Source organism: Polyodon spathula, chromosome 3, assembly GCF_017654505.1.
Source record: "Polyodon spathula isolate WHYD16114869_AA chromosome 3, ASM1765450v1, whole genome shotgun sequence".
NCBI classification, from domain to species: domain Eukaryota; kingdom Metazoa; phylum Chordata; class Actinopteri; order Acipenseriformes; family Polyodontidae; genus Polyodon; species Polyodon spathula.
In genome coordinates, this window is record NC_054536.1 from 69,935,263 (window position 1) to 69,962,518 (window position 27,256).

The following is a 27,256-nucleotide window of genomic DNA, read 5'->3' on the forward strand; positions in this document are numbered from 1 at the left end:
CGATTTGTCTTAAAGATCATTTCTTAAAGTAATTGATCTTTTTTCTTTGCTTAACTGAGCATATTTTGCCATTTTATGCTCCCTTACATTTAGGAATGACAAATTTGTGCCTATGCTACCTATATTTATAGTAATCACGGACCCTCACCTGTTAACAATAACTGGTGACAAAAGGTTAATTAGGTAACATGCTAGATAACAGTGTTCTAACACCGTGTTATACACATTTCAAACTTTTAACTGACTTGGGCTTCATACTGAAATCCCCTTGCTTTGGATGACCATTTCATTGAAATTGACAAGATTTACATTTTCATTTAAAAATTAAATTTTTGAATGCAATTCACTTATGATCATCAGCTTATATAAGTACACGTATCATATAATGAAATACGAAGTGTTTATAGACAAGTTTATGCAGTTAAAAGCATAGATAATCATGAAAAACCTGGTTTCAAGCAGATGTACTCAAACTTTTGACTGGTACTATATATATATATATATATATATATATATATATATATATATATATATATATATATATATATATATATATAATTTTTCTATCTATCTTGCCTGCCATAATTTTTTGGTTCACATTAACACGCATTATGATCAGGTGAATTACATTTTAAACAGTATTGAAGGAAAACATATTCACTGACAAATAAACAAAGCATAATAAATTAACACCATTTTATAAATAAATTCTGAAAATGCTGATGTTGTATACATTAAAAACATGTTGCACAAAATACATATTGTCATGTGTTTAAAAACAAGCAGATATGAAGACATACTGTAACAAAACTAGTTTAATACAATCGTCCTTTGATACCCAGTTTGTATATGTATAGCTGACTGAAGTCCAGTTTAAGACGCTTAAGACACTAAGACTGGGGGATGTGTATCAAGCGTTTGCGGAAGCATTAAGGCTATAGCGCTTTCTTTGCGCTGGCCTTAAATTTGCCTCGTATGTATCATGACACGTTTGGTAATTTAAGGCCGCGTTGACACCGCCAAAATGTGCTCCACCACTTATTAGCCATGCATTTTAAGGCGTGTCAAGCCTTAATGATATGCATGGGCAAATTGTAGGTGGGGCTTATTTGTAAATTAAGTCTGTGATATTCAAATGAGATTTGTGAAGCGGGAGAACAGCAGCCCCAGCCCTAAAAGGGTCCACAAATAAGACAGATTTCAAATTGGTCTTATTTGGGCACAAAGAAAAAGTCAGAAAGCAGTTGATAGGAAAGAGCATTATGGCAGCAGTCACAGGGGCCTGGAAAATGCACTATATTTTTATTTTAAAAGAAATTCACAAATGACAATAAAAAAAAAAAAAAATCACGAAACCAACATTTTATTAAACACACACACACACACACATTTTCTATTTGCATTATATTCTACTATGTAAGTTGCCTAAATGTGTTATCATTGCTAGTTCATCAAGAACATTACCCAAAAACCAAGGCTGAGACATTTTAACATTTAGCCTAGCTACTGAGTCAGCTCTTTAAAATGTACATTGTAATTCGATTCGCTATTGAAATAATTTATAAAAATGTAACAAACTTATGCTGGAAACAAGACTTTTAAAATGGTCTGTGTTGTCTGCAAAAAAAGGTAACGAGCAGACAAAATAGATTTTTTAAAAACAACCCTGAATGACAAATTCAGCAACATTTTTGAGTTTTGTAAACCTTTAAAACTTATGTTGCCACATCAATTAAAATGACTGTGTAATTCCCATAGCCTATTTTGCTGCCTCTAAAATATGAAACAAGGGAGAAATGTTAACTGCAGATCTGAAATGACGAAACCGAAGCTTTGGTGTTTTTATTTATACACGCTGTATGTTAATAGTACTGTATGTAGAAATGTCATTGTACAGTATGATGAATTCACCAGTCATGAAGCCGGTATTTGTTTGACCCTGTTGCCATAGTCACCAAATGCATGGCATTGAGCCGGACCGTGTACAAAAAAAAAACAATTGGTGCAAACTTAGCAATGCTTTGTCGACCTATACTGTATATATAGCCTTCTGTATAGACATCTTGAACCTGGAGTATGCTTCCTCAATCCCTATGGAAATTGTAAATAACTGAATAACCCAGTTTATGACAAAAATAGCGGTAATAGTTAATGCTGCCCATTCTTCTACTTTAATTATAAAAAAGGAATAGATATTATAATATTTTTTCTAGAGGTGCAAATTGTGCTGTTGATAAAAGACCCAGTAACTGGTTTAAATCCTTAATGGCATACACCTAATGCAATTTTAAAATGTGTGGATTCTTGAAGTTCACAGAAGGTAATCCTTTTGTTTTACTTGTGTTTTATTCTTTCGCTACTATAACTGTCATTATTCAGTTTCTTCATAGAGTCAGGATGACCGCTGTAGCATTCAAATAAAATTCTGTAAAACCTTCCACCAGAATGCATGCACACAAATATTAGGCACTTGTTCCACCAAGACCTAAATGGTGGATACCTGTATTGGCAAGCTTAGAACCAATAGGTTACAAACATTTTCCCTCTTTTTTTCATGTAGTTGGCTGGTCTTGCTGTTTCGTCTTCTTCTTTCCTCGACAGGACTTGCAGATGCAGCAGATAATGCACGGCGATGCCAAGAGTAAGAGTGGTGAGGTCACCAGGGCAAGTATACCCACACCAACCAGGATACCCACAACCTGTCCACAAAGAAAACACAAGTGTTTAGCACCTTACACATTTTAGAAACTTCCATGCAATGTCAATTTCAATAGCTCCACCAGACCAAGGTTTCAGTGGAAGCAGACTTACAATTAAACAAAATAATTGCAGGAGCTAGACAAGACACTCCATTTACCCACACATCTGTGGAGTTAAGTACCTGTTAAACTCATGGTTAAACTCAAGTGTGAAATCTTTCAACTTTGCTGTGTATCACTGTAATAGTTTTCAATTATTTAGATGTTTGCAATATAAATTGGCTTGAGTAAATAGCAAACCCATTTTAGACAATTGTTGAATATTGCTCAGTTATACTATGCCCTAGTTTTGATGTTGACTTTCTTACCTGAGTCCGATTCCACATCACAGAAGCCCGAGAGTGTCCCAGTTTATTTCTGCATGGCCCTTTATCATAATGTCTCAAGAATATGTCATTCTAAATGAGAAAGGCAAGTGTGATTAATAGATACCAAAGTGTAATCCATACTATATTTTCAGTTTTAAAATCTATATTAAAAGCAGCTAAATCCAACCAAAACACACTGTACTGCTCAAAGCATGGTGTATTTTGAAAAAAAAACTGTAGTGAGCTTGCTTAGAATTATTTGTACAGTAAGCATCAGTCCGCACATACATTTGCAGGATCATTACACTTAATTAACATCCTCAAAAGGAAATACAAGTAAATAAGCACTGGGCTTAACTAAAAGAGCTGCAGGTTACATGAAAACACGTTAAAGGGATACTTTATATCACCATACTTTATACTGTAACTTTTCCACACACACAACAAGTTTTTGGGTTTGGGTAACAACTAAATTGTTCACAAGAAGACCCTCTCATAACATAATAACTTATAGAAGAGCTTTGCTTGGCACTTTAATACTACAAAATGGAACACATAAGAACAAGCCTGACAATGGATGGGTAAGCTCTTCATTTATGATAAGGTTCTTGCTGTTTTGTACTTTTTTTTCCTACATAGATTTTATGTTTGCTCTTTTACTAATTACAATACGTATCATGACACATGTTCAATTCGTTTTTACTGTAAAGGAAGTAAAAATAAATGACCTTCAGCCATATCATGTATCTGCTAATTTAATGAACAAATTCAATTAAATGCTTCACTCTTCTCTTTTAAAGGCCTTCTATCTGTAGGATAATGACAGCTCTATTCAGAACCAGAGACAATCAGAAAAAAAAGAATAGGTCCAGTGGTTAAAGACAAGGGCTTGTAACCAGGAGGTCCCCGGTTCAAATCCCAGCTCACTCACTGGCTCAGTGTGACCTTGAGCAAGTCACTTAACCTCCTTGTGCTCTGTTTTTCAAGTGAGACGTTGTTGTAAGTGACTGCAGCTGATGCATAGTTCACACACCCTAGTCTCTGTAAGCTGCCTTGGATAAAGGTGTCTGCTAAATAAACAAATAGTAACACACTGCATTTTAAAATGTGTAAAACACAAGCTTACATTTAGATTTTGAAGACAGTACCAGCAGAATGTGTGTTTGCAGTTCTTGCACATCATTTGAGCGCAGCCTTCATTTCGTTCAATACAGATACTGCACACAGGGCACTGTTTGATCGGAGCTTCTGTGTCATTGCTAATAGGAACACTGGGTAGGAGAAAGATAAGTGACATCAAATAACTGAGGAAGTATTGTAATTAAAATCAGTACCCACCCTGGTGTAACCTGGGGACTTTTGCAAAGGCTGCAAGGGATCGTGTCAGAACTAAGATGCAAATTGTGTTCAAATGGTTGAAAAATGCAGTTTAACCTAAAAAAAAATGGTTTTAATAGTAAAATAAATAATCCAATGGTTAAATCTGAGCTGAATTTTATTCACAAGAGGACCTTAATTTTTGTGTAGAGAGTGAGGTGTCCTAATTATTCGGCAAATTGGTACCTGGCTCCCACCATTCCAGCCATTAAGGAATGTGGCTGGAATAGGGTAAACTGGGACTGATTGACTGGCCAATAAAGGACCCGAAGATCAGACAGACCATTTCTCTGCCAGGAATTTTAACTGATACCCTTGCCAAACTGCAAAATATAAAACTAATTATGTGATGGGGGAAACCTTACCCTGCAACAGTTAGGTTCCTTACAGTTTATAGTACCTTACGCATTGGCGATACCTTGACTTGGTCAAAAAATAAAAAATAAATCTTATTACAAATGTACCTTTTAAACATTTCCTTATTAAAGGAAAAACGTCTTGAAATAAGACTCTTTTCTTGAACAAGAAATTTAATTGATTTTACCTTTCTACCCACTTACCCATTATCAGAAGAAGCTGGCAGACTGAGAGATTGGCTTTCTGAACAAGAATGTCCCGGATGCCAGTCTGCCTTACAGACAGAACAAAACACAGTTTCACAGATGGGACACTTGACTTGGACTAGATGTCCAACACCATTTGATTCAATGTCGCACACAGCCTGGCATTCCGAAACAGGACACCAGGTTTTATATGGATTCATATGCACTTCTAGAAAAAATAGAAATAAAGACATTGAATTAGTCTGGAGAAGGGTCTCCCGTGTTGCCGTGAAGTAGCTGGTGTTTATTGGCACCACTGATAATTTTCTCTTAAACTGGCTGAGTGCCTAGATCCACAAGGGCTATTTCAGCACTGCCTGCATACTTAAAAATAAGCAGTACCCTATTTATAAGAAACCCCCTGAGAGTTACAAAAATAGACCACAGATGACTAAGATACAGCTATTTCTGTGACTCTCCTTGGACAGGGGTCTACAGAAATGAGAATTAAGTGACAATGAATTGAATATGAATTGGAAAATGAATTTGTTCTGATGGAAGCATTATCCCTGTTCAACTCAGAATACAATACACATTCACAAATAGTACAATCTAAAAGTAAGCCAAAACCACATGCTGTAAACAACAAGTGTTACTCAAGCTCTTAGTTACATGTAACTCCAGCAAGCAATGATAGCCTTGATAAATGACTGTCAGGTCACTGGATGGCTGCTGTAATACTGCAATATCAGGCAAATTACCCTTTCAGCCAGACATATCCATATTAGTTGTGTGTGTAACATGGATTGTAAAATTATATTTGTTTTTGTATCTAACTGACATACCAATTGTGTTCAGGTTTGAAGTACTTGTTTAGTTTATATATTATGTTTAGTTGCAGTAACATATTTAGTAAATTATATTGAGTGACAATGAGAATATAACTGTGGTAACATTTTCATATTTTGATATATTAATGGTATTTGTAACAAGGGAGATCTGTGCTGACTGTCTGGAGCATGCATGTCAGTTATGGCAATGACACGGAGAGGTGGGACGAGGGTGTGTGGTTTCTCCCTCTTTCTGAATGGTTGAGAGGTGGGCATTGGGGGATTGCTGTGCCTATAAAATAATGTTTCCCTCAGGTCTGCCCCTGTAGGACGACAAACGAGCAAGCCAAAGCTCTATTGCCAGACCGAGAACGGCTGGAGAACAAAAACAAAGAAAGGACAAAACAAGAGAAGAAAATAAATATAGGGGTAGCGGAGAAACCGTGGGCAGACCCCAAAAGTATAGACTGCAATCTGAGGGAACAGTGGAGTGTAGGGCGGAGACCTGGACCGGGAGGAAATACTGCAGAGGCAGCACCTTTAGTAGGGTTTTGTTTTCCCTTGTGTCTTTTGTTTTCATTCTTATTTTAAGCACTTGTATGTGCACTGGACTGTCTACCCGTATTGGTAACCCTGTGGTCATGATTACTGTTATGAGTATTCAGGCCACGGACAACAGCGCCCTCTGTGGGTAAAAATAAATCAGTGTGCCTGAATGGCATTACAAATAAAGTTCAGTCTCATGTGTGTCAGCATGGGTTACAGCATGTATATTCACATAAAACCTTTTGTTGACATGACACAACAACATCGGAGACCACTTTTAATACAAGTGGAATTTAGGTATGAGGTTTGCAATCATTCTGACTTCTGAGTGGTTCCTATTGCCATTATGCAAATATAGTGATTTTATTATTATTATTATTTATTATTATTATTATTATTATTATTATTATTATTATTATTATTATTATTATTATTATTATTGTAAAATATGCTCTCAACTGAGTTCTGAAGCTACCTAAAATTGTCTTTAAGAAAACATATAGATAGAGTTTCTATGTCATACTTAAATCAATGCTATGACACGTTATTGAAGTCTATGGAAACTTCCCAGCAAAGCCAAAAAATCACTAATTGATGTGACTGTATATGAGTCATCTGTTTTCCCACTGGTGAAACCTGTTACCATGCAGAAACCTATGTTGCTATTGTATCTATTTTGTTCAGTAGCATAGTTACAAAATCAACACACACACACACACACACACACACACACACACACACACACACACACACACACACACACACACACACACAAGTGATTTTGAAAAATGCAAAGTGTATTTGTTTAGACCTATAATCCTAGTGTATATCTGTATCTATTGTATAAAGGGGCATTCTGTTTTCATTTCCAGTAAGAACTGAGACTGTACTGGACTAAACAAGCAACCAAAATATGTTAAAAACACAATGCTGTCTATTAGCTTTGCTATTCCTGTGGAGTTATCAAACACTCCAGCACTGGAAAAGAAGTTGCTCACTGTTATCCTCAGATAAAAAAGGGCCTGAATTAAAATGTATGGCAGCCCCATAATTTTGATTTAATCCAGACCTGGTTTAAATTTTTTGGTTAATTTAAGTCAAATGGGATTATAAAATTCAAGAGCTGGCTCAATGTTTTATTATTGTTTATTGAAAAATGTGTACATACCTCTCTCAAATTTTAATCGCTGATACAACTGAAACTGATCTGAAGGGACGAAACCAGCAATCTGAAACAAAAGGAACAAGAGAAAAATGTAAGTTTTGCATGCTGAATATTGATTAAATGAGACAACCTCTGTTACCACTTGCTTTGTGCCATAATCAATGATAACTTTTCATGGAAATGGAAAAGTAAAGATCAGCCTAGCAAATAATTGCCGTGTTTATCTTTCCCATTAGGCACGGACAGCATCCAAAACAAAGAGCTTTTGCAATGTTCCAGGTGATGCACGGCACATTACTCATTCAATACAAGACTTAAACGTTTAAAGCAGAAACCTCTTTTTCATTGTTAGACTTGTTCATGTCCCATTATCTTATGGAGTTAAACAATCGACATGATTCATGAATAAATAATTAATGAAAACTTAAATTATACTTTGAAGCAACATCCTTAATAACCCACTAGCTACAGTTCAACAAAAAATTACAGTAAATGAATACTCTATGGGCCTCATTTATGAAAGGGCATTAACCATTATGGTGCACCATAATTGCAACTAGCGTGCATGTTAATGATTTCCATATTTACTATTGCAATATTATTAATTAATATATTGCGATATTGGCATATTATGGTGCTGTGACAGAGATCGAATGATTCTTGGTGTTTGATCTCCCTCCCGACCTGCGAGGGTGCTGTGTAAAGGGAACAGAGTACCCTGGACTGGATGGCATGGCAGTTCATTCCCAGGGTTAGGCGGAAGTTGTCCATCTGGAAAGGGGGCGGAGCTATGGTACACGAAACCAAAGACCCGGACGGGAAAAGGCGTGGCATCCGCGGATTGGAGGAGCGGATGAGCTCGTTGACCAAGGGGGGTCATGGGTGATGGTATAAATAGGGAACATAGTGATGTGACCTGTTTCTTTGTGAATGGTTAACGTGAGAACCAAAAGGAGACTGGGGAAAAAAATCGTGGGTGTTTTGTTTGTTTGTCTTGTCTAAAAATACTGTTTGTTATTGTTTAGACAGCTAACATGATTCAGAGCTGTCAAGGAAGGACAGCACTAAACCCGGATCAAACATCACTGCATGTTGTTTTCACAAGAACTGTATTCACACAAGCACTAGAGCACACACTGTGGACTGGTGTTTGTGTATGTGTTAGGTGTGGGTAAAATATAACAGGACTATTATTATTTCAGGTTCCACCTGCGGATTACAAATAAAAGCAATACACACTGCTGTATTGCTTTTGCATCACTGTTTATTATTGTTTTCTGTCTTTTGGTCACCAGACCACATAGGTTTGTAAAATAATCCTCCATTGCGCCTGAATTATCATTGTCTGTCTTGTTATTGATCACCTGCACACTGCTTACCACTTTGCCACGGGCGCTGTTTTATTATTATTTGTGTTTTTATTATTATTATTATTATTATTATTATTATTATTATTATTATTATTATTATTATTATTATTATTATATTGTATATTGTGTTTTTGGTGGATGGACGAAAGCCGTCCGTCATTGTTTGTGTTTTAGACCGGCAAAAAAGCCGCTCTCAAAGTATGGATGGGGTTGAATCCCCATCCCTGTAAAGCTCGTGGCAATGTGGCTGGAGCCTTAATAAGGAAATGGTTAATTAAAGCTCCAGTAACGATATAAAAGACCCACCCAAGCTCATTAGCGGAGAGGGTTCAGAGTGGAGAACTAAAGTGGGAAGGTAAAACTAAAGTCGAGAGATAAACAATTGCTATACTTGTTTAGTTACTATTGTTGTTTATTTTTTTGGCCAATGCGCCTTTTTGTTTTGTGTCTTTTGTGTTTGTTTAAATATTCGTTTTATTATTTAATAAATATACTGAGCGCCACAGCTCAGTTTTCACCTGCTAGCAAAATAGTGTTTTGGTTTCTGTTCCTGGGTCACTCAGAACACATTTCTATGTGTCATAGTGCCGTCAAAATTATTCTGTGAAAAAAATAATCAGCTGGCAAACGATTTTAGAATCTTTCACTCCTGTGGAATCTCCAACTACTTTTTGGCTACTGATTTTTAATTTTAAGTTTAAATAAGCCTTTGCTTCGCTATACTAATCAAAATGATGTGTGCTGTGCTGTTACATGTGTGCGTGAGGAAACAGATCTGTGAGCAGTGATTGGCTTAATGGGAATGTTACTCATGCAATGCAGACTGCACACACGTGTTATATTAAAGAGGCGGGTGGTTTAAAGAAGAATTCCAGAATGATACAGTACATCAATGCAATTATAAAAACTAATGAGCAGGCCGCCAAAAACTGCTCCACAGGCCATATGTTTGACACCCCTGCTTTAGAGTATTAACTATTTATTTTAAACAGTGTATTTAGGTTTATCTGCAACCTATTTAATAACCTGCAATTTACAAAACAAACAAAAAAAAAAAATCCCTGATACAGCTTACAGGGAATTAATTTTCCCACACAGAGAACAGGTTTACAGGACGTGAAAGTGGGCTTCTACCCTGATTGCTGGCTTCCCCAATGTGATGGGTGCTGTTGTGATTGTACTCACATAGCACTGGCACCCTGATCCATGGAGCCTGCTCTGCAGGGTGGCAAAGCGACAAGGAAGAGAATTGAGGCTACGTCTCATTAATTAATATTTGTCGAGAAGCAGTACAAAAAGAAAAATATGCCATTGCACAACATGACTTTTATTGTATATGCATTAAAGGATGAAGGAAAAATGCTTTATTTATTTAGTTTTTTTACATCAGACAAGGAAGACATGTTAAAATGAAAAGGAAAGCAGTGCAGTTTCACTTGATATTGCCTGCTGAATGCTGTGTCTGTTGATCGCTCATTTTCGGTCAATGTAAGCCACCTGCACTTTTCACAATATGCTACTGACCAAAAGATACGCCTGGACTACTGGGGCTTTTATGTGAAGGTGGTCACTTGTTGTCTCGGCTATTATTATCGTGAGCATTAAATTATTGTTCACACTAAATTTAGTGTGTGCTATGGCATGGATATGAGCCAAATAGTGTGCACAAAAATGAAAGTGTTCTTTATTAGTAAATAGGGCAGTAAATTTAGATTTATTGCACACATTAGGGTCACTACTTTACGTGCATGCTAACTCTAAATTTAGTGCTCTTTAGTAAATGAGGCCCTATGTGTTTGCATGCAAAATATATTACCCAAGCCAGATTATTTTTTATTTGTGTGTGTATTATTAACTCAATTTATATTTTATAAAATTGTGGTTCAGCTGTGGAGCCGTATTTGGTTATGTGGTTTAGCATTAAGTATTTCAGAGAAAGAGAGAGAGAGAGAGAGAGAGAGAGAGAGAGAGAGAGAGAGAGAGAGAGAGAGAGAGGACATACTGCACAGGTTAAAAGTATTTGAGAACAACAAACAAAAAATGATCAGAATCTTGTGTCCTTGGCTACCTTCATTGTTGTATAAACATTGGTATTTCTGGTATTCCCACAGAATTCAGAAAGACACAACAAACTGATCAAGTCTATGAGAAAGGAATGTACATAGACAAATGTCTTCAGTATAGGGGCTTGGATAATCACCTTCATATCACATTTCTGAATACAGAGATTACAAAATGCAACAGAGTTTAATGGTACCAGTCTTACATGTTGGCAACTGGGGTTTATGAAACTGTGAACAATATGAATGTGGGGTGAAGGGGGTTACTATATGTTAAGCTCTTATCAGCTATATCACCTAACCTCCATAGAGAAGACATTCTAGCAACATTTTAGTAATTGTTTGACTAATCATTAGGGAGACTGCTGATACTTTTTTCTCCAGATGATACTTCAAAAGGGATGTTGCTTGATAATAGTGCCTCAACTCTGCTGAAACATGTCCTGATCTTTTTTTTTTTTTTGTCACATTCCTAATGACCTTCACTAGTGATTTAGTTGTGACATCTGTAAGTGACACACCTACCACTTTGTAACATAGAAAACCAGAAACATAAAGACTGTGTGTGTGTCTTCCTTTTTAGTTACTATAAACAAGTGAAAAAAAAAACCACACAAAAAAAACCAGGAACAGAGAATACCTCAGTATCGAAGAAAGTCCCATTCTTTAGACAGGCCATGTCAGGGCAGGTGATGGGAGCACCACATCCTTCTCTGATCGCAAGCTGCATATACTGCCTTAGGCACTACAAACGGAAAACAGCAACAATGGCACAAAATTAACCAGTAAAAAAGTATTTGCATCTCTACGTGTCCAAATCTAAAGAATCTGAAAGCAGTCTTTTAGACAAAACCACTCCATATCAGTCCTGTAAATGTCACCCTATTCCCATACCCTATGCCCAGAATACAGGCTTTTCAAGAGGGACACAGTCCTGATGATATCACTATTTTCAGTCATATAAACATTCACATTGGGAAATAAGACTAGAAATTGTACATGTAAGTAAATTGCTGTACAGTATTGAAATGTTCAGACATATTCATAACGTATCTAGCACACACAATTCTGTAATATGTATGTATACAGTTTCCTTATGTTTTTTATTATTACACTGTATTGTTCATGTACATTGATTTTATTTTTAATGGGCACCAGTGTAATCAATAGAATATATACTACATTCCTACAATATACTAAACATACTACAATATATATATATATATAAACAGACATAGTTGGTATATCAACACATAATTCTTATTTTTCCTGAATTTTGTTACACTTTGGATAAAATCAAGACTACTGACACCATTATTGTAGATGCCCTTTGAAATTATATTAAAAGGGTTGGGCTGCATTTTGTGTCCAGATCTGTAATTTTTCCTTTTTTTTTTTATTCAATGAATTTACTAACTAAAACTCTATTGGCTGGAAAATGTAGAAACTAGGAAAAAATCAATAAGAGAAGCGTTTCAGCTAATGCCTTCATCGGTGTTATGAATTCAGGAAAAAAAAAAAAAAAAAAAACTTTAAGAAGTAAGGTACTTATCACATTATATTTTAATAATTACTGAACAAAATAAAAAATCAGTAAAACAAAAAGCAAAACGTGGAATATGACAAAGTAAAGAATATTGGATGAATTTTTACAAAATGGATGGAGTTTTGGGATTAGTGTTTGCAAATGCTGGCAAGTGGCAACAGCATAAACAGTCCTCTGGCTTTTTCTGTTAGTGCTGTACACGGCTTGCCAGTTTAAACAATGCACAAACACTCTCTATATTCACATATCATGCAGCATCCTCTCCTAAGCAAGGAGTGGAAAATGGAAAAGAAAAAAACACAGGCCAGTAAGTACCTTTTCACACATGATCAACACCCAAATCAGACACTGATGCTTGTTTAATAACTTCTACTCTAAAAACAGTATTTTAGAAGACTGTTTTTAAGATGTACAAGGCAACTCATTTAAATATAAAACTGACTGAGAATAATGACTAGTAACATACAGTGCCGAGAAGAAGTTTGTCAACCACAATGATAAATATGGAAATTCCATAGTTTTACCATAATAGCCTTCTTGAATCAAAACCAGTCTTTTCTTAAATATCCAGTAAGGTTTATATTAACCAATTCCATGTCTTTTGAAACCAAATGATGTATGAATTAGACAAACAATGAGTAATTAAGATTCAGGGTATGTAAAAAAGGAAGTGAACCCTTGTTTTTTTCAGCTCAATTAAGGGGATTATAGGAATCAGGTGCTTAAATAATTAGGTAATTATATAATAATAATCTTCAGGGGTGAGTTTGGGAGGCCCCACCCTATATAAAGATCAGAAACTTTGTGAGTTTGGTCTTCACCATACAGGTGTGTGGAAACACGTCATGCCACGATCAAAAGGAATCTCTGAGGACTTCAGAAAAACAGTTATTGTCATTTCTAAGGCTCTGGGGCACCACCAATCCACTGTCAGACACATACTCTACAAATGGAGAAAATTCAAGACCACAGTCACTCTACCCAGGAGTGGTTGAACCTCTCCAAGAACAGACTGGAAAATTATCAAGGAATCCACAAAGAACCCCAACGTAACATTCAAGGATCTGCAGGCCACTCTTGCCTTGGCTAATGTGAGTGTTCATGACTCAACTATCAGAAAAAGACTGAACAAGAATGCAGTTTGTGGAAGGATAAAAATAACATTTCTGCCAGTCTAAAATTTGCCAAAGAGCACATAGACAATCCACAAGACTTCTGGAACAATGTTCTCTGACAGACAAGTCAAAGGTGGAACTTTTTGGCTATGTTTGTCGAAAACCAAACACTGCATTCGAACAGAATAACCTCATTCCAACTGTGAAGCATGGTGGTGGGAGTGTGATGGTTTGGGGCTGCTTTGCTGCCTGAGAACCTGGATGGCTTGCCATCATTGACACAACCATGAACTCTGCATTGTATCAGAAGATTCTACAGGAGAATGTCAGGCCATCCATCCATGAGCTGAAACTGAACCGAAAATGGGTCATGCAGCAAGACAATTATCCTAAACATACAAGCAGATCTATAAAAGAATGGCTGCAGAAGAAGAAATTCTGCATTTTAGAATGGCATAGTCAAAGTCCAGACCTAAACCCCATCGAAATGTTGTGGCAGGACATAAAGCAAGCTGTCCACGCAAGTAAGCCCTCAAATGTCACAGAGTTGAAGCAGTTCTGTAAGGAGGAATGGGCCAAAATTCCTCAAAACCGATGTCGGAGACTGACCAATAGTTACAGGAAACACTTCGTTGAAGTCATTGCTGCTCAAGGGGGTTCCAACAGTTACTGAATCTAAAGGTTCATGTACTTTTCACACATGGATATTGAATGTTGAATCATTTGTGGATAAATAAATGTTGAAAAAGTATTATGTTTTTGTGTTATTTGTTTAATCAGGTTATCTTTATCTATTATGAGGACTTAGATCTAATAACATTTTAGGTTTGAAATATGTTAATATTGACATTTGACGGTTTCCTTGCATGGACAGCTTGCTTCAGGTCATCAATAACTGTTTTTCTGAGGTCCTCAGATATTTCTTTTGATTGTGGCATGACATGTTTCCACACACCTGTAAGGTGAAGACCAAACTCACAAAGTTTCTGATGTTTATATAGGGTGGGGCCTCCCAAACTCACCCCTGAAGATCTGCCTAATTATTTAATCCTGGAAGGCAGATGGTCACTACACTGGCCCAGGACTGTCATATCTGACAGATCCATCTGCATAATCGTTTTCAAACTGCAGTGGTTACAGCACGAGAAATTCCAGGAAAAAATAATCTGTGCATCAGCAGACTGACTGTAGCTTGATTTGCACGCTCGGAAGCCATTCAGGGGTAACGTGTTGACAGCTGAGAGAAGAAATCGCCGTCTTCTGTGGGCCAGAGAACATCTGAGGTGGCAGCAGAGAGAGTGGTGGAGTGTTTTATTCACCGATGAATGCCGTTTTGCCCATGACAGACCTGACGGAAGACAGCATGTGTGGAGACGTCATGGTGAGCGTTATGCTGACTGATGCGTTGACCTGACTCCAAAAGAACATCTGTGGGGCCAAATCGCCAGTGTCATCCACAAGAGACAACCACGACCAGCCAACCTTCGCCAGCTGGCTGCAGCTGCACAGGAAGAGTGGCAGAACATCCCACAGCAGTCTATCCAGAGGCTGATCAGGTCTATGCGTCAACGCTGCCAGCATTGTATTAATGATCAAGGAGTTCATACCCAATACTAACTTTGTAATGTTTTCATTTTGACAGTGTGTCATGATTCTTTGATCTGTATTTTTTGTTTCTGTGATTTTGTTTAATATCTTTGTTTAAAATATTTAATTAAATCCATTAGACCTGAGTGTTGTGTTTCTTTTGTACATCAGTATATATGTAAAAATAGAGTGGCTACGCTTGGTTTCCAAGGAGATATAAACAACTGAATAGTATTGTTAATCATATACAAATGCAAGTAGAATCGTTCCCATGGTTACCAGGAACTGCTACTTAATTATACCATTTATGCAACATTTTGAAATAAAATTTTAAAATACTGTCATCTGCCATTAGATCATTTGCAATTTTCAGAAATAACTTATTTTCTAAATGTATATACAGCAATTGCGCTATTAGCTGTAAAAATAGAGTAGGGTGGGGCTGGTTTTGTGATGCTGCTGCATTTAAAATGAATGGCTGTTTGACAAAACAAGCGCTTTGTGAAGGAGGTCCACTATGAAAGGTGCTATATAAAATAAAGATTGACTGATTGACTGACTGATTGATTAATTGATTTATTGATTGAATAACCTTGCGCATTGTAAAGCATCATTAGCAACGAATAACAGAATGTACTTCCATGTTTAAAAAAGGTAAATGAATCATACTGTATATAGCATGTTTTGACAGAAGGAAATTGCTTCAGATTGGCTTTGTATAATAAACCAAATTACTATAATAAATGTTCATGCAGTGCTGAAATAAAAGTAATAAAGCAGAATGCCTTAGTCAGTGATTACAGAGACAGAGAAAAAAAAATCACACTTAATGCCTGGACTGCTTATTGCAGTTTATTGAAGGTTAGCTTAATTAATCAATTCTTCAAAATGCTCAATCAATCAACAATAGATAATTTCAGCTAGTGCCTTGATCAGAGTACTGATTAGTTTTTGTACTCATAAATTTTACCTTAATGTATAATTAACCATTACAATAATGAAATACTATGAGATTACTGCTTTATTGATGCTTAATTGCAAGTGAAAGTATACTATCACTACAAATATACAGTAATTATTTACAGAAAGCTGTGTAACATTTATCACAAACGCATTACTTAAAGTCACCACAATATATATATATTTTTTTAACATAATAACAATTTCTTTCACTTTCTGTTATAAAAGTGCACCAAAGTAAAAACACAGCAAATTGTAATAAAGCATAGTGAAAGCATGGTAAAGCAAACAACAGGTAAGCATTGTACAGAATAGTGAGGTACAGTATGGTAAAGCATATTATTAAACATGCCAACCCAGAGTAAACTATGGTGTGTGTGTGTGTGTGTGTGTGTGTGTGTGTGTGTGTGTGTGTGTGTGTGTGTGTGTGTGTGTGCGCGTGCGTGCATTCAGCTGATGAATGAAACCAATTCCCTTGCATAAGCAGGAACTCAGCTCAGCCCAGAGAAATTTTCAGGAACAGAACATCATCTATATTACATATTGAAATAAAAGCTCCCCTTACAACAACAACTGCTTGTTTTGTTGACTAGATGCTCAGAATGGTTGTAAAAAGGATCTGTTATTTGAATAAGCCACAAACATATAACATTCAGTAGAGGAGTTCTTTGTGCACAGAATACCTATTATGAACTATGCAGGAGTACAGTATCTGTATGCTTTAATAACACATATAAAACGTTGATTATACTGTATAGCAGGGATATGTGTAACTTAAGAGACAGTGGAGATTATTCTTAACACAGTGGTGGTAGGGCTTAAATAAAAGCTGCTCTGCTTAAATCGCTGATTTAATTTTGAACAACATAAACTCAAATAAGGGTAAACACGTTATCGTATTATTTGTGCAAATGTGCATAATAATATTGGGCTTCACATATTTTTAAACAGAAGCCAAATTAATGTATGTTTTTAATACTAAATAAAAAATATGAATTTCGCTATTTAAGACTTTTAATACTTTAGCATTCGTGACCTGAAACTTTTTTTTTTTTGTTTGTTTGTTTGTTTTTTCTGTCAAAATATGTATAGTATCCTGACAGCACTTGCACGCTTAAATTGTACCTTCTTTCCTTTGCTGTCTTCCACAATGAAATCCCTATGGTTACGGGCACATTTGGGTTTTTGTGTGTAGGCATTTTTGTACATTTCGCCGCAATTCTGTTTTAAATCCTCTGTATTTTAACTGTAAAACAGTTTAAATCCAGCTAACAAGCCTCCATCCTGATTGTAATCTCATTTTAAATCTTGCAAGCCAACTCTCCAATAGAAATGTAGGATGGTGCTATTCAGAACAAACCAATGATCGGTGCAAATCAGGAAGGCGGGACATTGCCAGCAGCAGTGGGAAATGTATTTATTATTTTTGTAGTATGTTTTATTTTTAATGGAAAATGGGTAAAGTCAACTTTATTTCAAAATAAACAAAAGAGCAAAAAACACTGACGTAGTTCTGTGCACTTCCTCATTAGAAAGTGGATGCAATCTCAGGAGGTCATAGTAAATCTTAGTTTTGAGTAGTGATTATCACGGCAAATTGTAACCGCTGCTTATCCATCTGAGGTAATCATGCATTTTTAAAGCTGCAGTATCCCTTTCAATCATTTACTAAAATAGCATTTCTTGGAATACCAAACTCATATTTAGCCTCATGTGCAGTTGCCTTAATCAGAAGACAGACCATGGGGTCCATTCTAATGACTAAACAAATCCTCATGCAAACCAAGTAGAGCAAGTCTAATAAAAAAGATAGAACAGCTTCTACTATAGCAAGGTACTATATGCAGAGCTCAATTATGTCATTATTCAGTGACAGGCAGAGGGCTTTATTTGAGTTAAATACTGGTATGGATTTATAAAGACTAAGACAGCTGTAATGAATATGTAAACATTTAAAAGGTGGCTTTTCAGTCTTTATTTTTATCAGAGCAAGGCAGCAGTTGCTGCAGTACTGATTCTAAAGTAACAGAAGTATTTTATATTTGCCACCTTTTAGCTCAACGGAATAAACCCCTTCAGTGTTGTGGTTTTCAAAAGACAACTTCCGAAGAAGACACCTCAGACAACCCTGTGAACTTTTCACGCACCCCTCCTTCAAAACAATTTGTTGTGAGAGCTTACCGAGGTACAGAAGACACAGCTGCATGCTTGGAGGGTGCTCATCCTGTGAGCAGGCCACTCACACAGACACAGTTTGCAACTGACCAGGGGATCTAGTGCCAGCTCCCCGGACACTGACAGTCTTGTCGTCATCATTGTGTTCTGTCGGCAGCTCCTTCCAGTGGAACCCATCAGCGCATTAAAACTTCACCAGTCTCCCAGCAGCCTTCTGCAGGAAAAAAAAGCACAGGCAAGCAGCCGGTAAGAACCTCACCTCAAAATAAATAAATAAACAAATAAAAACAAATAAATAAATAAAAACAAATAATACACAAGCATGCTCAGGCATGGTCTCAGGGAACATGATACAGATGATACTATGTGAGCCTGTGAATAGCAGGTATACAATTTTGTGGTACTGTAAGTCATTATTATCAACCAATTGTATACTAGACTTTTCATGTTACAACTTATTTAATTTATTTTTTTCATGCTTCTAGCAACATCTTTTGTATCTGTAATCAATTTCCTTCTGGTAGATTGACTTTAATATAGGATGTGACCGAAGCAATGGCTGGCATCGCATCCTAGGCAGAACACTAAGTCATATGACCACTACTATGACCACCACGGCTGTTCTGGGCCACAATAATTATTAGGTAATGACCAAGTTATTACAGCATCCAAGGTACTAAATGCAATGATTCATGTAAATATGCCTACCTTTCTATTAGACAAAAGGTAAATTCATTTACAATGTAATCTGAAGATACTGTTTTTTCTCTTTAACATGAACAATTGTCATGTTAATATTTTTTCAGTGAACACAGTGAAAATATTATCAAACTACAAAAGTATTATGAAATACAAGAACAAGTTTTGCTTGTTTAAATGCATGCCAACAGGAAATTACCTTCAAGACAGGAAGGACTAGACAGTATTTAAATAAGATAATAAAGTATTTATTATTTTCTATTTTTCACCAAAGTAATTTGTTTATAATGGTTAACGATGTAAAAATGCAAGCTTTCTCAGAAATGTACTTGCATCATACTGAACTTTTACATATAGAAACATGCAAACCATTAAGCTTTAAGGTTTTTAAACGCTAAATGGGGCATAAGGTAATTCTAATAAAATTCTATTAGAGATAGCCTCCTTTGTTTTGTTTGCTTACATTATTGTTTTGCTAAAACCAGAGTTACTCTACGTACAGTATATAGCATTTATACCTTTACAGCTAAAATTACCTTAAGCAACCAAATGTTAAGCCAATAATGAATACACCCTGCATAGAATGTAGGAAACATTTACCAAGAAATAACAGTCTGGATTTGTGAAAGGAACCAGGGTCAACAAATCAACAGTAGTCAATTCTACCACGTCTCCAGTTTTTCAACTGAGTGTAACTGTGACATAGTCTAAAAAGGTCTAAGTATGTAAAAAATTGCTTTTTTTAACCTAAACTCAGGTAGGATGGATCGGGTAACTTTCCCTCACTATATATCCAATTTGGTGCAACAGTCCAGACTCAACCTATTTACATCTCTCTGCAAGCCTGCACTGCCTCTCCCTCTCTCTTATTTATAACTCCAACCCAATCACACACGCTACCCGTCGAACCATCCCCATGCTCAGTATAACATGACTATCAAAGCAAACCAATAATAGGATGTAAACAGGGGCTCATTTAGCAGGGGAACCCTCCCAATTATTAATGTGACAGGGCACTCCCAGACTGGTTGATGTATTCCTATACCAACCAAGCCTGTCAACCTACTCTCCCATTGAGAACTATGTACTGCTGTGCTGCTCATGTGAACACCTGCAAACACTAAAGGGGCAACCCACATCTCACATGCTACAGTACCATACATTATTTACCCAAAGAAGTAGCAAACTTACAACCAAGTTAGTGTTTACACTTATGTTCATTCATTTTAAAACTATCATACAAAATCACAGAAGTACAGACAATGAAAAGTAAAACAACTGGGCAAAAAAATTCAATTTTTGTTTAAATATGATATATATATATATATATATATATATATATTATATATATATATATATATATATATATATATATATATATATATATATATATACTATATTTATATATATACTCCAATAGATATACCAAAGAGTACATGGAGTTGAAATATGGTTGATGTGATGACATTACTAGAACAGTGAATACTTTGTCTTTTAGTGGAAAAAGTACAGACAGGCATGAATATGAATGAAGTACTTGTTTCAGACCCTTAAATGAAATAGTGGGGGACTTGTGCAAGTGAAAACATTTAACCATGTTACATTTGGTATGCAGAAACCCAGAAATTGATTGGGTCTGAGACAGAGGTGAAAGTAACTTTAATTTCTTACTGGCACTGTATTACTGTTGAGCTGTCGTCATCGCTAATTTAATTAATACGTGCTGAATGAATACTGCTGTATTCAGTTACGCAACTATAGCATTCTTACATGTTGTTCCCACACTGAAGCAGGCAGACACTGATACTGCCTCCCCATAAGATAGTGCCATCATAAGTCAAGTGATGCACCATAAACCTACCTTTATGAAGCTACGCTAGTTTTATACCTCTAAAATAGCTACTTTGATTTAGTCTTAACTATCAAAAGTCTTCAAAATCTGTAGTTTTCATTTCAAAATGTAACCGAATAGGCTTAAAACTGCTAGTTAGTACTGAATAATATATATTGAGGGTGTCTGGTTTTATGTGTTTTCGTCCTGTTTAACTACTTTCCTTTTAAAATGTCTCTAAGCACTGTTTAATGTGTTTTGGTTTCTGAATTAAAACTGAGAAATGTGTTAATTGTGAAATTAATTCATAAAATAAAGGCAAAAAGTCGGACAAAAACACGGAAAACCAGAAGCCCTAATGATGTAAGGTGTCTATTTTTATTTATCTATTTTTTAAAGTAAAAATATCTTTCAACTGAATGTACATTTTAAAAAAATGCACCACAGATCTAAAGATTGGTCTATTAATTTTCCTGAGAAACACTGTACAATACTGCCTCCCCTGTTCTTCCATTCTCCGCATGTCTTCAAAGTTCTTTGCATGCGCAGTTGCAAAAAGACACTCTCATACAGAGAGGCACTATTGGTTGTGAGACAGCTGCTGAGAGAGAGTTCTGGAAAACGAGATTTTTACTGTTTCTGACCAGGACATAAAATGAAGGCTATTTTTGCTCTACTTGTTTCCTCAAAATATGAACTAAACTATGCATGAAAGGTTTACTTCCAAGTGGTGTTACCTTGTATAGTTTGTTCTGATTGTGAAGCATCTCATAGTTGTTTTTCTGTTTGATATTTTTCCTTTTCAAAAGCAGTTAGAAGGAACAGTGTATCACAGTCTATCATTTTACCAAATAATAAAGTGTACTAGTTGTATGCCTTTGTCTTACGTAGGTATTCACTTCAATTCAGGCCACTAAGATTTCAGTTTACAAAAGCATGACGAGTTTCCACTGCAAGTATTTTTTTTCCTAGTTTTTCAGGAGTGCTTCTTCCTGCACCGAATGTAACTAAATGTCACCAATCTACCCTGTGACGGTTACCATGGTAATTACTCACTCGGTCATCCCAAGTCACGAGAATGTGACCTGAGTGATTGTTATTTTGCTTAAACATCAATAACAATTAGTTACTGGACAGCCAAGAAGAAGCCGGGAGGCGGGAAAGGACTTCAAATACAAATACAAAATATGTAGCCTAAACAATCGTTTTGATAAGTCGAAATATAAAATTACCTTGATAAAATGTTTTATGGGTACACAATACCAGGCCGTTACCCATACTAGCTTATTTGCACCTCTGGTAAGAGATGATTAAAAGTGAGTTAGGATAAAACACTCATTATACCTCTCCAGGCCCTTATGAATCATTAGTTTTTGCCAGGATGTTGCCGTGGTAACAACTGTACTTTGTTTTTGTCGTTTATTTTGAAAGCATAGACTTAACCTTTCAAGATCATCAAGTAGACTTTGTGTACATTTGCACACACTGTGAGACACCAAATTCTCCTACTAGCATTATTGCCATCAAATTATATTATAAATATATATATATATATATATATATATATATATATATATATATATATATATATATATATATATATATATAAACAATTCTTAAAATGTTATCCAGAGTCTAAATTTAATTCCATACCAGACATTATATTTTACTAATATAGGAGAGCAAAGGAACACTCATATAACATTCATTATTGTCTTGACACAAAACAAAACAATGACATTACCTCACAATAAAAGGAATCAGGGACCTAATTAGCATATGGCCTGACTTTCTATCAGCTCTGATGGACAGGTGGACTGTTCTGTTCCCCTTTTCGGACATCAACTCTTGTGTTATTGTTTCCCCTTGTGTGTACCATGGTTCTGTCCTGCCTGGGGTAGGTGTGATGTGTTACCGTACATTGTGTGTGTGTCGTTTGGTGTGAGTCGTTTGGTCTGACTTCCTTGAATTGATGACATTCAGTTGTCATTTGCCCTCTGTGCAATAGATACAGTATGGAATGGTGGTGCTAACAAGTACCTGACATAGAAGTTTCAATATTCACAGAGCCATTTAGACAGTTATTCGCAAGCGTGTAGGTTCAAAACAATGCCTTTAAACACATTGCAAGAACAATTTTAATTGGAAAGTATTTCTGAACAGAGAATCTGCCCCTTAATCAAATATGTAATCATCAAACCGTATATATACCAACTTCATCTACAGCCCTTATCGTTCGTTCGTTTGGTCCTCCTCCTCTCCTGCCACTACCTTGCAGTATGTCTTGTCTAGGGGGAAGGTGGCCTCAAAAGGCCACTTGTCCTGCCCGCTGGCATTAGTTTTTTATCGAATTCATGTATTTAATTTATCATAGTTTTGGCAGCATAGGGCAGATAACTAGCTCTAATGGGCAAGGCCATGGATCAAATTCAAATAACATAATTTACGGGAATGTTTATATGTCAATTCAATAAATCATTTGTCTCCTTTGTGAATAAGGAATAATATCTACAGTTATGCACATATTCTCACTGTATTTCAGTGGTTGATACTGTAGTTATTGTTTTAGATACAGTAATTGTTAGGCAGTAGTTGCAGGGGGTATCAATTCTATAATTAATTAACAGATTTTCTTAAGTTATGGTAACTTCAATTTCAAAAGCAGAAAATGATTCTGGGATAATCATGGGTATGGGACCACATCCGTCATGCAATAATAAATTCTTAATATTGTGTAAATATCCTGAATAACAATAAAGTAGAGGGCTTCATTATATATGTCTGGCAATATAAAATATGCACTGGAAAATAGGGCCCCATTTGGACATTTCAGAATGCTATTGTAAATTGATGGCAGTATGTAATAATAAGATCTATTGTACTGCAAGTTCTCCTCAAAGCAATAGCTCAAAGCAGTACTGTTTGCTTTTCTGCATGATCTATCAGGTACCTTGATATTTGTATACTTTAGATAATAAAACACATATGTCCAATTTAGAGAAGATGTCCATTCAAGCACAAACTGTACACCCAAAAGCAATATATTTCTGGTTTGTTTGTTTTAACTTCATTGGCTTTAACTTATTTGGAAATCATTGAACAATACACATTGATTTAAGCTACCACTTGGCACTGGCTTATGTTCTATAAAAACACACAATTGAAATGTGACCAAACCAACTTTTTGAATCTATTTTAGTTATTTCTTCTACTCATCCTGTGTCAAGTCCTGAATGTGATTTTTTAAATGTTTTTGCTGGGACTAGGGGATACAATACTTTAAAGTGGGCCAATATACAGTAGTACCCTATAGAGCGAGTCAACATTAATTTCATCTCACAGCTGGAAGAGTACTGAAACAGAGTGGTCAGTCCTGGTTTGGGATACTGAACATATTATGCTCGTATTAAGAGGTGAACTCTTGACCACACTACAAAATCATTTTCCAGTGGTATTCTGAAATAAATAACAAGCAATTTGCTCTTTGTGGCAGCAAACCAGGACTCACTAAGGTCTGTACCTACACAAAGGAGCGGGGGTCTGTAAATAGAAAAGAAGGAGTGCATCGTAAACCAGGGGGCAGAATTCAGGTAAGTTAAATAAGGTCTTAATGAGGCTTCCCCTTTTCAAAATCCTAATCCAATCAGTGGAGTATTACTAATATTTTAGTTTTCTTCATTGGCAACATTCAATTTTAAGCATTCACACAACCAATACATTCATGTAATAAGTGGACTCCCACAGTGTGTTCAGTTAATAAAGCTTTAGAGACACAGATGCATGTCTTTTTCAAAAAATTTAGAATCTCCAATTATTTTATCCCTGATTTTCTCCCAATTTGGAATGTCCTATTATTATTATAATTTGTCCTTCACCGCAGCGATTCCCCACACAGCTCAGGGACCCGAGGCTCAGTGGTCGTCCTCCAATCCCATGGGCCAATCGACGTCTTTTTACACCCAGGAACTCGAGAGCCGATGTCTGCAGACTACCAGCCTCTGGAGGACAAAGACCAGTCTTTCAAATCTCAACCTGTAGGGGTCACTGCAAAGCGGTGAAGAGAAACAGTCTAAGCTGGATCCCACCTCCCCAACCCCGGAAGCGCTAAAGCCAATGCAGCGCCCCCATGGAATCCCAAGAGAAAACCAGCTGCCTCACACAACCAGGATTAAAATTTGCGATCTCTGGTTATATGACACACCCTGCACGCCGTACCACAGTGCTTTTATGAGGTAAGCCATTTGGGGACACAGGAGCATCTCCAACTGCGTGAACAAATCATTTGGTATTGACATGCAGAAAGGGTGGCTGTTTGGGGCATTTTCAACGCTTTCAAATGTTTAAATGCATATGAAACGATTATGTAACACTGAATTTGAATAACCAGTGTGTGCAAATGTAGGACCTAGGTTTCATTTCAAACTGATCTTTACGCAAAACATAAGGCAATGTAAAGAAAATCCTTTTACTACAACTTGGAATCATATTCTAACTTTTCTTTAGGGCATCCCTTTTGCAGACAAGTTGAAACAGTTGCAAGCTTAACATTGTCAGTGCTGTATGTATCATCACAAACTGTTGGTAGGCAGCCAGGTGTGTAATCGGTAGCCAGGGCTATTAACAGGATAATGTTGTGTAATTTTACCCTATGAGGTAAACTTCCCAGATCATCACACATGAACGTGCTGCAATGTACAACCTCTGTATTTTTACAGCTTTGGCTTGAACTATACAGTAAATTGAATGATTTTACCTTCAAAAAGGATAATTGTATTCTTACCTTCTGCCTGCTGCTTAATGACGCAGCACTGTTGTTTGTTTTGATAACCACTATTATTGTCTGGTGCAATGAAATAAAAAGTCCACCACTTCTTATATGCATGCTATGTTCCAGTTCAGTGAATTTTCCCTAGCCAGGCTCCCCTTGGCTCTGTTTTTTATGGTTTCCAAAATTACAAATACCCTAGAGAACCAAGGCATTATACAATAACAATCTATTCAATAGGGATTAATATACCTCCAAATCCTAATGAAAAGAGTTCAAGGAGAAAGCAACTTGTGTGCACTGGCAGGTGGTAAAAACATTTGTTCTTGTGAATGGAACAGACTGAGAATTCATGTAGCTGTATTGGAAGTCATAACAGTGAAAAAATATATAAAACCATAAATATACGTAAACCCTTGCTCTGTGCTCACCAGCTTTGTAAGGGGCATAGCTTCTCCTATAAAACAAATATATCGAAAGCAACCACATTTAAATATTGGGATTCTATTAAATATTCTGCATTGTATATAAATAAGTTCTAAAATGTAATTTTTAAGTAATGTCAAATCCAGCTCCTGCCTGTTGCTAAGATTTAATTTAACAGATCCTGTTCATAAACTGCAGGTTATAGTTTCTGGAACATAACCCAGCCTTCTCACAATATACATTTAAAAGCACTACACTGAAAAACTCACAAAACACATAGCATGTAGGTATGGGTATTACCTTGAATGAAGGCCAATGTTCCACTTATTTTCTCTCTCTGTCTCACAGCTGCAATGCTTTCTCAGTGGCTTCCTTTAGACTGAAGCAGCGAGATTCAGTCATTCCTGACACAGTCTGCTAGGACGCCAGTACAGTAGTAGCTAGCTAGCAGGGCTTGGTACAAATTTCTGTCTCCTCCCCTTCGGCACCCAATTCAGTAAATAATCCCTCCCTGCTATTAAAAGCATGTTGTCATATTATCAAGGGCACGTCACAGCTTGCCAATGAAACCAGGTTGTTTAGAGATTTAAACAGGAAGCAGAGACATAACACTTCCTACTTCCTAGTTTCTACAGGTGATTTAACTGTTTGTTGACAGGTTAGTATTATGGCCCTTCTTTTTTGTTGCTATTTTTAGGTACAGGTATTTAAACTGTTAGGCAACCTTCCTTAATTTGTCTATTATCAAACTAGTCATCAACTGAATTCTTCATACAAACAAAGTTTATCAGTTAACATACGTATTAGCATGCATATCCCCCACTATGAGGATTTCTTCTTTAAGGATGTATGAGTAGGTGATATAGTTTGTCATGGTAACGGTATCTTTAATTTTGTAAAGGGGACGTGTGTGTTACTAACACAACAGGTGGTATTACGAAGTCCATGTTAACTATATCCCAGTATACTGTTTCTGCTCCGTGTTTTTAACTAACCGTGTTGTAACTATTTTGGTTACAACAATAACATACTATTTTGGATTTTCCAATACAATAATTACATAAGGATTGATTGAGTGTAAAGTAAATTCAGTTTTACAGGTATTGTGAAAGAAAAAGGCCAATTTTTTTCCCCTTGCATAAGCACATTTGTGATTTTAACAGGCATGTCACATTATTGATATTAACAATCAATT

At 36.2% G+C, this 27,256-nt stretch overlaps 1 protein-coding gene across 1 annotated transcript; it reads right to left on the reverse strand.

Moving 5' to 3' along the window:
* Nucleotides 1–1,698: 1,698 nt before the first annotated feature.
* On the reverse strand, nt 1,699–26,517 carry LOC121313358 (E3 ubiquitin-protein ligase RNF144B-like). The gene is made up of 8 exons (XM_041245778.1): nt 26,362–26,517; nt 18,347–18,554; nt 11,598–11,702; nt 7,531–7,591; nt 5,005–5,215; nt 4,194–4,338; nt 3,068–3,157; nt 1,699–2,699 (listed from the first exon to the last, which is right to left on the reverse strand). The coding sequence occupies exons 2-8, from the start codon at nt 18,515–18,517 to the stop codon at nt 2,553–2,555; spliced, it is 930 nt and encodes a 309-aa protein (XP_041101712.1). The 5' UTR covers nt 18,518–18,554; nt 26,362–26,517; the 3' UTR covers nt 1,699–2,552.
* Nucleotides 26,518–27,256: the final 739 nt, after the last annotated feature.